General features: G+C 44.6%; 1 protein-coding gene across 9 annotated transcripts in view; it reads right to left on the reverse strand.

Moving 5' to 3' along the window:
• The window catches only part of FHOD3 (formin homology 2 domain containing 3), a 503,163-nt gene that overhangs the window by 427,982 nt on the left and 61,163 nt on the right, over positions 1 to 14,018 (reverse strand). For all 9 annotated transcript variants that reach the window (XM_043443940.1, XM_043443933.1, XM_043443935.1 and 6 more), the window contains exon 2: positions 13,361 to 13,467. In XM_043443940.1, the coding sequence (XP_043299875.1) occupies positions 13,361 to 13,467 (107 nt within the window). The remainder of the gene's footprint in view (positions 1 to 13,360; positions 13,468 to 14,018) is intronic.

Below are 14,018 nucleotides of genomic sequence, written 5' to 3' on the forward strand. Positions count from 1 at the left end.
AAGTCACAGGAATTATAGTACCAGATCATATGTTTTATTCTTGAGACCAGATAAGAGGGGAAAGCATGGTTTCAAAAAAAAAAAAAAACTTTTTAAAATTCTTTTAAAGGAGAAAAGAAAACCACTCACATGGTCCTACAAAAATATGGAGCAGCCTCTATCTGGCAGCTCCTCATAGGCAGAGTCTGCATTCACAGTCCCTTCAAATGCCCACGAGTCCCTCCTTTTCGCTTCTGCTATGTGCAAGGTACCAGTCTTGAGTTTACAAATACACACTTGGCCCATCTTCAAAGACAAGTCTGAGATTCCTATAAACACAGACTTCTTCAAAACTATCTTCTTCATGCACAAAAAAATCCTTTTCTCTCTTAACAGTCCTTTATAGGTATGCTTTCCCATTTTGTAATTCTGTTTCTAGTTATAGCCTTTTCTTTTCCACCTAGAGAACTTCCTTTAGCATTTGTTTTTATGATTTATTTTTAATTGGAGGGAAATTATTTCACAATATTGTGTTGGTTTCTGTCATACATCAACATGAATCAGCCATAGGTATACATATGTCCAGGCTTCCCAGGTGGCTCAGTGGTAAAGAAACTGTCTGCAGTGCAGGAGCCACAGGAGATGTGAGTTCGATCCCTGGGTCAGAAAGAGGACAGAGGAACCTGGCGGGCTACAGTCCATAGGGTCACGAAGAGTCAGACACGACTGAAGTGACTTAGCATGCAAGCATGCATACTTATGTCCCCACCCTCTTGAACCTCCTCCCACCTCCTACCCCATTCCACTGCTCCAGGTTATCACAGAGCATCACATTTGAGCTCCATGAATCATACAACAAATTCCCACTGGCTATCTATTTTATATATGGTAATGTATATGTTTCAATGCTACTCTCTCAATTTGCATTTGCTTTAAAGCTGGTTTGGTGATGTTGAGTTCTTTGAGCTTTTGCTTATCAGTAAAGCTTTTGATTTCTCTGTCAAATCTGAAAAGAGCCTTGCTAGGTAGAGTATTCTTGTTTGTAGGTTTTTCCTTCTCATCATGCCACTCCCTTCTGGCTTACAGAGTTTCTGCTGAAAAGTCAGCTGACAGCCATATGGAGATTGCGGTGGATGTTACTTATTGCTTTTAATAGTTTTCCTTGTCTTTAGCTTTTGTCCACTTGATTACTCTGTGTCTCAGCATCTTCCTCCTTGGGTTTATCCTGCCTGGGACTCTGTGCTTTCTGGACTTGGGTGACTGTTTCCCTTCTGATGTCAGCTATTATCTAATCAAATATTTTCTCAGGCCCTTTCTCTTCTCCTTCTGAGACCCCTATAATGCAAATGTTGGTGCATCTGTTATTTTCCCAGAGGTCTCTGAGACTGTCTTCATTTCTTTTTATCCATTATTCTGTTCTCTGGCAGTGATTTCCACCATTCTGTCTTCCAGCTCACCAATTCATTCTTCTGCTTCACTTATTCTGCTATTTATTCCTTCTAGTTTTTTTTTTTTTTTACTAAAATTATTGTATTCTTCAACTCTATTTGGTTGTTCTTTATATTTTCTAACTCTCTGTTAAAAACTTATTGTAACATCTCACTCTGTGCGTCCATTGGTTCCCTGAGTTCTTAAATCACCTTTACAACCATTACCCTGAACTCTTTTCTCTTGTACATTGCTTATTTCCATTTCATTTAATTGTTCTTCTGGGAGTTTATCTTGACCCTTCATCTGGAACATATTCCTTTCCCATCTCATTTTATTTAAATTTCTCTAGACATTCCTAGTGATGACACTCCTTCCAGTCCTATGGTCGACCATACTAGGGAGGAAGATCCCATTAAGTGCGTTGAACTGAGTTGCTGAACAGCCTTTTGCGTGAACTACCAGGACAGGTGGGGTGGGAATAGCAGTCACCAGTCACGCAGTCTCCCCAGAGCTGAGATGGGGCAGAGCTGGGAGCAGCAACCAGTGAGCCCCTGAAAGAGGCCAGACCCTAACTATTGGAAACGGCAAACCCAAAGTTCTCTAACCTGCAAGATTTTTTGTAACTCATGTTACCAGCAGTTATAAGTCAAAAATAAATGAACAATAGACAAAATACATGCTTGAGATACCCAGAGAGGAGGAAGCACAGGACGGCAGGAGAAAACAGTTCAGAATTCCTCAGGAGTTCTGGAGAAGTTCAGAAGGGCCCATTGAGAGCCCATACTTTTATCTTCAGACAACTGCAAAGGTTCATTTGGAGGAGGTGTTTCAGTTTTCCCACAGAATTCTCCAGTCCCACGGTCACAAGGGATCCAGGCACTTGTATAAGAACTAGGACAGTCTTTCTGAGGAAGCCACTAGCCCACCATTACGGAGGTGCCATCTTTTCTGTGCTCGTATATTGAGAAAACGGGCAATTAGATTGGTAAAGTTAAACCCGAGGGGAATTTAAGAGAGCATAGAATAAAAAAGGCCCATATATTTTTAACTTGTCTTTATCACTTATAAATCCTCTGTCTTGATACTGCCACCCCCTCCCCTGTCTGCCCCTTTGCACAGAATCCAATGATGGAAAAAATCTGAGTGGAATTTGAGACTAAAGGCCCTCAATGGGGGATGAGGGGCCAGATCCCAGGGGATCCCATGGCAAAGGAGAGGGGCTGCCAAGGCAGAGGCCAGGGGGTGGTGAGTGCACCCAGGTCCACAGACATTGTCCTTCATCTCCCCCCACCCCGACTTTCTCCCACCTTTGGAGTGAGTACCACCGCTGTGCCCATTTTGCAGACAGAGAAGCAAAACTTAGTAGTAATTATTAGTAGTAATTACATAAAAAATTATTAGTAGTAATTACATAAAAAGTTAGTAGTAATAACATAACCTGCATAAAGTCATGTGACTGATGGAAACAGATCTGGGCTGACAGCAGAGAGCCTGACTCCACGTCATTCGCATCATCCTGCCCTCTGCTGCACAAGTGCCCCACTCAGAACCTTCCCCAGCGTTTACTAAGGATAAAAAGTGTCCCAGGTTTTCTAAAGAACTGGTTTAACCTCAATATTAAAATCTAACAGAAAAGGACACAAAAAATTAAGATGGAAATATCTTTTTTAAAAAAACTGGCAAACCAAAATATAAAATACATGAATATAATAAAACAGGACCAAATAAGGTTAATCCTAAGAATTTAAGAATTATAAGATGTCCATGTTTTCTTTATCTACATCAAATATCAATGTATAGACAACATCCATCAAAAGGTCTCTTACATTTGGTAGATTCCCTCCTTCCACCACTGTATTTTGTAATTGGGTAATGCTGATTGTTATGCATTTCTTTTACATATGCCATCTTGCTGCTATTATTGACTCTAAAAATCTTTTGGCTGATTCATTTAGCTTCTTTTAGAGAAATAATCATTTCATCCATTTAAAAATAATCAGTTTATCCCCATTGTTCTAGTAAATATGCCCTTGTCTTCTATTTCGCAGTTAAATTTTCAGAGGAAAATTAAATAATCATGGGTATGCTTTTCCCTCTCCCCAGTGGGATACTATGTCAGTCTGGGTTCAACAAATAATCATCATAATAGTTGTTAACATTTGTGGAATGCTTATCAAGTGCCAGATGAGGTTCCAACTACTTTATACAGATTTAGTCTTCAGAAAACTCCTATGAAGTAGGTAATATGATTGCCATTTTGAAAGTCAGGAAATTGTGGCCCAGAAGAGTTATGCAACATAGCTGATGTCACACAGAACGTGACAGAGCTCGAACCCAACCCAGGCAGCCTGACCCCAGAGTCTGTACGCCTCCCACCTCCCTGATGCTGCCTCCCAGCTGGGTGTGCCCTCATCCATTCCCTTACTCCACACATGTTCACTGGTGACTAGTGTGTGCTGGACTCTGTACCAGATCCACAAAGGACTGTCTGTCTCAAGACAGCAACATATAAATCCTGCCCATGAGCCCGCCATGCATATTCTGGACTTGCAACCTCAATTCTTACCTGAATTTCCAGCCTGCTGGCCCACTCTACAAATTTCAACTTGCCAGTCATCAAAATGGTGTGAGCCAATTACTTGAAATAAATCTCTCTAGACAGACTAGCTAGATTAGACTAGATGGATAGGCATATCTTACTAGTTCTGTTTCTCTGGAAAACCCTAATTAATACAAACTCTGGTATCTGCCTTCATGAAGCTTCCATGTTCCAAAACCTAAACTCAGTGAGAGCCTGTCAATGCCTGTTCATCATAAGCACTTTAATGGTCTTTTTCTCGCTGATACAGGCTAATTGGATCAGTACTGTAGCTGCCTCTCCTTCCAAGTTTGCCTGTTTGCAGGAGAGTGAAATGGGAGTGCAACAATTATGAGGATCTGGTGACCAAGAAGCAGAGGCAGTTTAACTTGACCTAAAGCTCCCCAGGGAGATTCAGATTCCATTCCTATCAGCACAGCTACTGCCAGAGAAACATCACAGGCCTCAGGGAGCAGCCACGCCAATCAGCTGCCCACACCCAAGGCCAATGCCACCCAAGTGATGAGAGAACTAAAACAGACATTCAGTTGGAGGAGACCTTAGCCAAGGCACACGTGCCAGGGTCGTGATGGCACTATCGCTGAAGGAACTTCCCCAAACGTCCTGCTTTCTCAGAATACATGAGCTTCTGCAATAATGTCTATGGCCTTGGGAAGAAGATCTGGTTTAACCAAATAAGTCTCGCAGAAACCTGTGTGTTTCGGTCCTATACCTGTCTCTCAAGAAAATATTTTTGTAAGAAAACTTATAAAGTCTTTGCAATGTAAGAACAAGTGCTTACATTATTTTCTTGAGTGGCATGGAGCCAAAGACATGAAGACTTTTTCTTGTGGTCAACAACAGAGTCAATGCTTCCAGCTATTCCTCCACTGAACTAAGTTATGATTTCAGTCAAGAGTAGAAAACACACGTTGGACAATGCAGCAGAAGCAGAGATAAGGGTCCCCCAGCAGTTGCCCCACGATAAGCTTCCTCTTAGGAAGCTTCTGAACCTCTGAGACTCAGCCAGGGCTCAGTCTGGGGGATGAAGAAGGGTTTAACACAGTCATCAGTGAGTTATAAAGAATAGTACTAGGGAAGATTAATTTGCTCGGAAGCTCAAAGTCCAAGAGAGCTGGTTGTCACTGCATTCATCTCCAGATACATTCTGGTCTCCCCTAGGAGATAGCAGAGGTGAAAAGAATAAACTCTGAAGCCAGCTGTGTGATCCTGGACAAGCTACTTAGCCTTTATGAGGCTCAGCTTCCTTGTCTGCAACATAGGATGATATTACGCTTTGGTAACATCTAATTTGCCAGCAAATTTGGAAAACTCAGCAGTGGCTACAGGACTGGAAAAGGCCAGTTTTCATTCCAATCCCAAAGAAAGGCAATGCCAAACTATGCTCAAACTACCGCACAATTGTACTCATCTCACATGCTAGCAAAGAAAGAAGAAAGTGAAGTCGCTCAGTTGTGTCCGACTCTTTGCGACCCCATGGACTGTAGCCCACCAGGCGTCTCCGTCCATGGGGTTTTCCAGGCAAGAGTACTGGAGTGGGTTGCCATTTCCTTCTCCAAGAAATGCTCAAAATTCTCCAAGGCAGGCCTCAACAGTACATGAACTGTGAACTTCCAGATGTTCAAGCTGGATTTAGAAAAGGTACAGGAATCAGAGATCAAATTGCCAACATCTGTTGGATCACTGTAAAAGCAAGAGAATTCCAGAAAAACATCTACTTCTGCCTTATTGACTATGCCAAAGCCTTTGACTATGTGGATCACAACAAACTGTGGAAAATTCTTCAAGAGATGGGAATACCAGACCACCTGACCTGCCTCCTGAGACATCTGTATGCAGGTCAAAAAGCAATAGTTAGAACTGGACATGGAACAACAGACTGGTTCCAAATAGGAAAAGGAGTACATCAAGGCTGTATACTGTCACCCTGCTTATTTAACTTATTTGCAGAGTACATCATGTGAAATGCCAGGCTGGATGAAGCTCAAGCTGGAATCAAGATTGCCAGGAGAAATATCAATAACCTCAAATATGTAGAATGATACCCCTTATGGCAGAAAGTGAAGAGGAACTAACAAGCCTCTTGATGAAAGTGAAAGAGGAGAGTGAAAAAGCTAGCTTAAAACTCAGCATTCAAAAAAAGAAAATCATGTTTTGGGCTCCAAAATCACTGCAGATGGTGACTGCAGTCATGAAATTAAAAGACGCTTGCTCCCTGGAAGAAAAGCTATGACCAACCTAGGCAGCATATTAAAAAGCAGAGACATTACTTTGCCAACAAAGTTTCATCTAGTCAAAGCTATGGTTTTTCCAGTAGTCATGTATGGATGTGAGAGTTGGACCATGAAGAAAGCTGAGTGCCGAAGATGCTTTTGAACTGTGGTGTTGGAGAAGACTTGAGAGTCTCTTGGACTGAAAGGAGATCCAACCAGTCCATCCTAAAGGAAATCAGTCCTGAATATTCATTGGAAGGACTGATGCTGAAGCTGAAACTCCAATACTCTGGCCACCTGATGTGAAGAACTGACTCACTGGAAAAGACCCTGATGCTGGGAAAGACTGAAGGCAGGAAGAGAAGGGCATGACAGAGGATGAGATGGTTGGATCGCATCACTGACTCAATGGACATGAGTTTGAGTAAGCTCTGAGAGTTAGTGACGGACAGGGAAGCCTGGCATGCTACAGTCCATATGGTCACAGAGTCAGACATGACTGAACTGAACTGAATTGACTGAAGCCCACAATTCATGATCATGAACCTAAGCTTTGGCCGATGCCATGAAAGTGAAAGCTATGTGCCCACAGAATGGACATGCACTCCTTCTGTCCATTTCCATCTTTCTGGAAGCTAGGATAAGGATGAAAAGGGAAAAGCTGAAGCAACAACTTTAGATACAGAGATGGAATTCTCATTTTGAAGATGAATGGCTGTTCTACCAGTCCCAAGAAAGACTACCTATAGTTGGACTCTTACACAGGAAAGAAATTTTTACCTTTATAGACAACCTGCCACAATTTGGAATCTCTTGTTTACATCATGGAAAACTGTACCCTATTCAACATACAACGTCCTGGCTTGATGTGATGCTGGTGGGAGAGCCATATTGTAACTATGATGAAAGATGAAAGCTACATCATCAGGATGGCAGAGCAGAAAGATAAAAGAAGCCTGGGTTCCTAAGAGCATCTTGTAATCAATTTATTACCCTTGAAATGGCTTAATTATCCACTTTTTAAGAAACAGATTTGGGACTTCCCAGTGGTCCAGCAGTTAAGACCCCGTGCTTCCACTGCACAGGGCATGGGTTTGATCTCTGGCTGGGGAATTAAGATTCCACATGCCACACGGTGCTGCTACCCTCAAAAATAAAAGTAATTAAATGTTAATTTTTTTAATAGACTTCAATTTTTAGAGAAGGTTTTGGTTTTCAACTCCAAGAGATCACCCCCAATCTCTCTGGGCCTTGATGTTCCTCACCTGAGTCCCAGGCCAATATTTCTCACCTGGCCACCTTGCAACTTAAGGATGGCTTGACATAATCCCAGATTAACATGTATAAACCTCTTCTCCCCCTCCCCAAATTGCCCCCCATAACCACCCTAATTCTCTAAGTAGTCCACCATCTGTATACCATCCACCAAATGGCAGGTATCCGTTTTCTTCTCCTGTTTCCCTCCCTCGACTAGCATCACATCTACAGATTCTTTTGCTGGCCCAGGCCCCAGTCCACCTGCCTTCCTTGGCCACCAGGTTCAGATCCATTAGGTTCACTGCCTTCCCCCCTCACAGTGGGCCACGCTGACTGCAGCCTCCCTGCTCTGTTATTGGAGGGGTTCTGGGAGGGCTCCCCCTTTGCAGGTCAGTTTTCTTCTGAGTCCAGCCCACACCAGAAAGCCCAGCACCCAGCTGGACTCCTGACTCCTACCTGTCACCATGTTTGTTCTATCGTACAATTTGGCATTCAAGGGAACTTACAGCCATGCCAGTTCCACTGTCTTCTCAGCACGGAAGCTCATTTGTCTTGCCTGAGCACTTCTAAGTGACTTTCTCCCAGGGTGATTGGAGGCTGTGGTCTAGCACTGACCCAAAGCCGGTGTGCGGGGCCCTCTGGGCTGCCCTGCTCAGCTCAGCACTGAAGCCACCCACCCGTAACCAGAGCAGGGCTGATGGCCTGCAGTCCGAGCCTTGCACTGAGAAGATGGGAGACCCTTAGTTCTTTGGTGATTTGCCAAGAGAGCCTCAGACAACAACATACCTATACTCCCGGCTTAAGAGGAAAAGTCGGGGGAAACCCTTTACTGCGTCCCATCCACACCTTTAACCAGAATCTCTCTTTTGTTAAAGTTTTTTGTTTGTGGTTTGGTTTTTTGAGTTCAGTAGGTTTTTAGATTTGGGTTTAAAATGTATTTTAGTGATTTCCCTTTCTACCAGGTCCAGATGCCAAGGAAACCTTGACAGAGATGTCACAGGTTAACTTTTACAGTAAGGAGGGAAAACAGCTTCTTATTCCTTCCAACATGACATTTTGGAAAGTAAAGAATTCTTTGAGCATCCTATGAAACCCCTCTCCACCCCCAAACCCTGCATACCCAAACAAACTGGAAGAAATCTCAGGGGTTCCTGGACCCCTGCTACCTACACATGGATCTTTGGGCTCACGTGCTGCAGGCTGAGAAGTTGGGTGTCTAAGAGTCAAACCAGAGCTCTCCCCAAACTCCTCTGCACTCCCCAATCATGGGGGCTGGCAGGGTGGGGTGGGGGCCCACCTGCTCCTGCGAACGGGCTTCCTCACAGCCCTTCCCACCCCCATCCTTCATTTCTGAGGCTCACACTGTGCTCTCCCCACCCCCACTCCACAGGGTCTCATCTCATCTGGCCTCCCCACCCCCACAGTGCGGTGGGCACAGGAGTGGGGCTGGCAGGGTGGGGAAGCCGAGAGAGAGAAGCGCTGTCTCAGCACCGACCCTCCAGCGAAGGCCTGAGGGGAGTCCAGCCGAAGCAGAGGTGAGTGTCCAGGGTTCCTCCAGGTCAGGAGCACCTGGGGACGTGCTCAACAACCACGCAGGTCCTCCCAGAGTCCCTGAAGCCCGGTGCTTCTCAGGGCCACTCACAGGTCTACCACACCCCGACCTGTGGCCCTCGCTACCTTGGCAAAGCACACCCTCTGGCCTTCAGGACTAACCTCCAACCCCACTTCTTTGTGACAGCCCCTATGTGCCTTTCCTATCAGAGGCAGGGAGGGTGGGACTAAGCAACAAGGTCCAGGGCTGGGGAGCTGGGGGAGGCAGAATCTGGGCCACCTCTGCCCCACGCGAAAGGCTCCAGCCTCAGTTTTCTTAACTAAAAAAATGAGCTCTCCCCATGAGTGCTCTGCACAGACCCCATCCCGTCCTAAAACCCAATGACTCCCGTATCAGTGCATGATCTCAAACTATGACGGTAATTATAGCTAAAGCTGCTAGCTTTGGGTTTGTCTTACATGCTGGGAACCAGCTTAATGTTTTAGATACATCATCATATTTTACCTCACAACAACCCAAGGAAGCAGTATGATGGTTATATTATGATTTCCCCACTTATAAGGAAACCGAGGTTCAGAGAGGTAAAGTAACATTCCCATAGTCACACAGCCCTGAGGTTAGCTGCAAAGCTCACGCCCCTAACTACTGCGCACTGCTGCTCTTTACGCTCTCCTCAGCGACCCTCTGCTGGGGTCGCTGCTGATACAAGGAGGGAAATGGGACTGGGTAACATTGTCCTGAGTTTATTATAAACTCCCATCAGAGGTAGAGTGATTTGCCCCACCTTGCACAATGGCAGGGTCGGGAATAATAACCCAGGGGCTTCGGTTTCCACTGCCCCCTGCTGTGTCTGCTCACTTCACTGGCTTTGGAAGGCAATAAACAGACCTGGCTTTACTCTGCTAGCATGATAATTGCTTTGTCCTTGTACTTTTGAAGGTCTTTCTCCTCTTCTCCAACTAGCTATATAGTCTGAGTGATCATTATAAACAAGGGGTAAGTTAAATTTTAGTCCTGGCAGAAAAGAGCAGGGTAACGGACAAGAACAAAGAAACCAGCTCCTCCAGCAAGAAAAACTGACTCTGAACACACTCAGCCGACACCACCACCATCTCCACACACCCTGCCACCCATCTTCATTAAGTGGCCACAGCGTGAGCAGGTATTTTCCTATAATTTAACAAAAAAAAATCAAGAAACAGAATGGTTTCATTTGCCCTTTTCACGCTTCACAAGGGCAATTCTTAACCAGGAGGAAATTATATTTTAACTCCTGTTCGAGGGAGGCATGAGCTCTCAGGCACACAGACTCTGCCAAATGCCAAAGCCTCTAAGACAAGACCCAGGAGGGCCACTCAGTGCAAGCGTTCCCTGCAGATGCACCCAGATACCTCCCTCCTATGCAGGAAGCCTCCACCGTCAGGCTGCTTCCAGCCAGTGCCCAGTAACTCATCACAGGCCACCAGTGCTCACAGAAGTGCTCAGGACCCAGGGATCACCAGAGTGACCCAGCAATGCCAGGACAGCACCATCCTGGCCTGTCTTCTGCAGCCCAGGCCAGGCCCAGGGGCTCTGCTGACCAGAGACCAGGAGAGGTGGCTTCCTCACACTCTTCCAGATAAACAGGAAAGTCATCCTGGATGTGTTCCGGAGGACAAAGGCTGAATTCCACAAATGCAGACTATTTCAGATAGAAACCCCATTCCGAGGTGGGTTTGGGACCCAGCAGTCAAACGTGCGGCTACCCGACATCCTCTGGGCCACCTCCTCCCACCCCAGTGTCTGCAGTTTCCCACGTCGTGAGTCCTGCCTTCCATAACTTGTTTCCCCAGCACCCCATGCCATGAGGGTGCAGAAATGTGGTCAAGGCTGCCCCTGTCAGACAGAGCCATGGTCAGGTGACGGCTCAGAAGGGAACCAAGTGAGGTTAGCCCCAGGATCTGCTCTGGGGGCTTGCAGCAGGCTCCCTGGCTCTCTAGGCATGGCTGCAAAGAAACTGGCATCTGGACACCATGTTTACGGTATGAGCTGTAGCCTCAGGGCCAGGGGATGGAGCCCCCCTGCAGTAGCCGTTGCTCCAGCTACAGACAGTAAATTAGCCTGGAACTGAGGAAGCCCTTCCATGAACCAACCATACATCCCCTCGGGTGCCAGTGTACACCCTCAGGAGAACCTGATATGTACATCCCAGGAGCTCCTGGGATGGCAGAGGAGCACGGACTTGGAACCAGTCACACCTACAGTCAAACGTTGCTCCACCTTCTACCAGCTCTGCCTCCCTGGACATGTAATTTAACTCCTGACCCTCAGTTGTTTCAAATGAAACATGGAGATCAGAAAATCTAATCCCATGTTTGTGCCTATTAAGGGAATGAACCAGTAAACAAACATGCCATGAATAAGGTACCTAACACAGTGGTTGGCATGTCAGGTGCTCCATAAGGTTATTTTCTTCCCCACTCTTAACTCTTGATACTGTTAGCTAATACATTAACACTTTTTTCCAAGCTGTCATCTCCAAACTAGTCATGTTTTGACAAGGAAAAAAAAAAAAAATATCAGACAGGTCATGGTCTTTAAGCATAACACCACTAGGGACATTGTTCAAACTGGCAATGATCTACTCATAACACTCCTGAGATCTATTTGATCAATGAAACATGAAGTGATCCCATTTGACTGTCATGCAACCTAATGCTGACATCTTAAATAAAAGGATGTTATTGCCAAACACTTGGTAAAAAATGATAGCAAAGGAATTTCCTCAAATCTTTCAGTCTTAACAATGTAATTTTTTAAAATGATGATGAGTAGAATTTGATGCGACTTAGTAGAGATACCCCTCATGTGTGCATAGCCTAAGGCATTTCCCAGGTCTTTCATGGTTTATGAATACACTCAGGAGACAGGAAGGGCATCCTCAGAGAACTTGACTAGGTTCCTACCAAGGACCCTGACCTTGGTGCTTAAGTGCGTGACACTCAGGAACCCATTCTGGGCTCCTCTGTTCACCTGGCTCCTAGTGTACACTAAGTGCCTCTAATGTGTTGAGAAAATGCTAGGCTGGATACTCAGGCAGGCCCAGTTCTGACCTAGTAGAATTTTAGCAGCAGAGAAGAGGGATAATTAAGGGGACCATTAATGGAGAAAGGACCATAATTTGTGATAGGTACTAAAGCAGAGGAAACCCAGGAAGTCATCAGTATATTCTGGTGTCAGGTAGGAAAGCAACACCAAGAAGGTTCCCATTTTTCCTCATTTTTTGAGCCTCAGATAATATTCATTTGACTGCGATATATTTTTAACTCGGGAAAGGCAGCCTCAAAAGAATTTTTGAAGAGATCTCTGAATAGCAGACAAAGATGGCTGGGCATTATTTGGAAAGAAAGAGGGAGCCTCTGAAGGTTTGTAAGGAGGAAGGTGATAAAATCAGAGACAGACTTGGTTCTGGATGAATGAGGAGTAGAAAGGGAGGCAGGGGGCCCCATCCAAAGTGTATTTCAATAACTGAATAAATACATAATAGTATTTTACAAATATTAATGTCTTGGTTTGGGCAAATTTGCACTGGTTATGTAATATGTTAGCATCATGGGAAGCTGGGTAAAGGGTTATTTGGAAAATGTCAATGCTTTACTCTCGGCTCTTCTGGGAGTTAAAAATCATTTTGATGCGAAAAGTTAAGAAAATCTGGAAGAGAAGAAAACAATCACTTGAAAAAATAATCTAATAAATATAGGAATGGCTAATTGTATGGGTATATTCCTACAGTGGCTTTGCTTTCTGTACATTTTTCTGATTTTTTATATGAATTGCTTTATTCAAACTCACAGCAATCAGAAATACTAAGCAATTCTAGATACAGGCTAAGAGTAACTTGATATTAACTAACATAATTAATAATTATTTTTTCCACTGTAATGAGTTCAAAAGATGATACAGTATAAAATGATCTAAAGGGGCATCTGCCAAAAAACTAAATATCCAGTAGTTACCATTAAAAACAATGTATAAAATAGTTGTCAATCCACTAAAATCTGTAAAATATTGATTTAACTACATTTGGTTTAAAAAGAAATTTTGAATGTAAATATCACATGCTTAATTAAACTACACCAGAAATTCTCCAACCCCTGAGTAGTCTTAGCAAGAAGAGCTACTCAAATTCAAAGGGTCTGCAGTTACTCCTGGTGAGTGAGTCCTTTTGTGTGACTGTGAGTGAGACAAGGTGAAAGCTATGGTGATTTCTCCAAAATATTTGAAGGCCTCAGTGAAGCCCCACTTCGTGGAGGGTCGGGACCAGCTGGCAGGGACAGCATTCAGTCTTACCCAGCGTCATCCTGGAAGCCTTCTAACTCGTCCCGTTGCTCGGCCAGCGTGGCCTCCAAGTCCAGGTAAGTCCCATTGTGGGAGAGCTGCAGGGTGCAGTCGTCCAGCTGCAAGAGAAAGAGCCTGTTAAGCCAGCCTGCTCCTGCGGTGGGGACTGGAACCCAGAAATCACTTCCTGTTGCCCTCCTGTGTTTTCCAAAATCAACCATTACCTGGAACTTCCCTGGTGGTCCAGAGGCTAAGACTCCATGCTCCCAATGCAGTGGGCCGGGGTTTGATCCCTGGTCAGGGAACTAGATCCCATGTGCCACAACTAAAGATCCCACATGTCACAACTAAGACCCGGCACAGCCAAATCGATCAATCAGAATTTTAAAATAAATCAATTAAAAAATAAATAAATAAAATCATGCATTATCCCCAAATCTGGATCCTAACGGAAGAGGTAGCACATATATACATATTGTATATCATATAAACAGATTGGAAGCAAACTGCCTAACAGGTAGACAGAAATCATACCCACTACGTGAATGACCTTGACAGGACCCATAAGACGTGGCCAGGGGAGGAGAGGCACTGGGCCAATGTCACCTTTCACTCTCAGGGACCCAGAAGAAGCCATGGATTTGGAGAGTGGAAACCAAGATGCCGATGG

Source organism: Cervus canadensis, chromosome 23 (genome assembly GCF_019320065.1).
Source record: "Cervus canadensis isolate Bull #8, Minnesota chromosome 23, ASM1932006v1, whole genome shotgun sequence".
In the NCBI taxonomy this organism is placed as follows: Eukaryota; Metazoa; Chordata; class Mammalia; order Artiodactyla; family Cervidae; genus Cervus; species Cervus canadensis.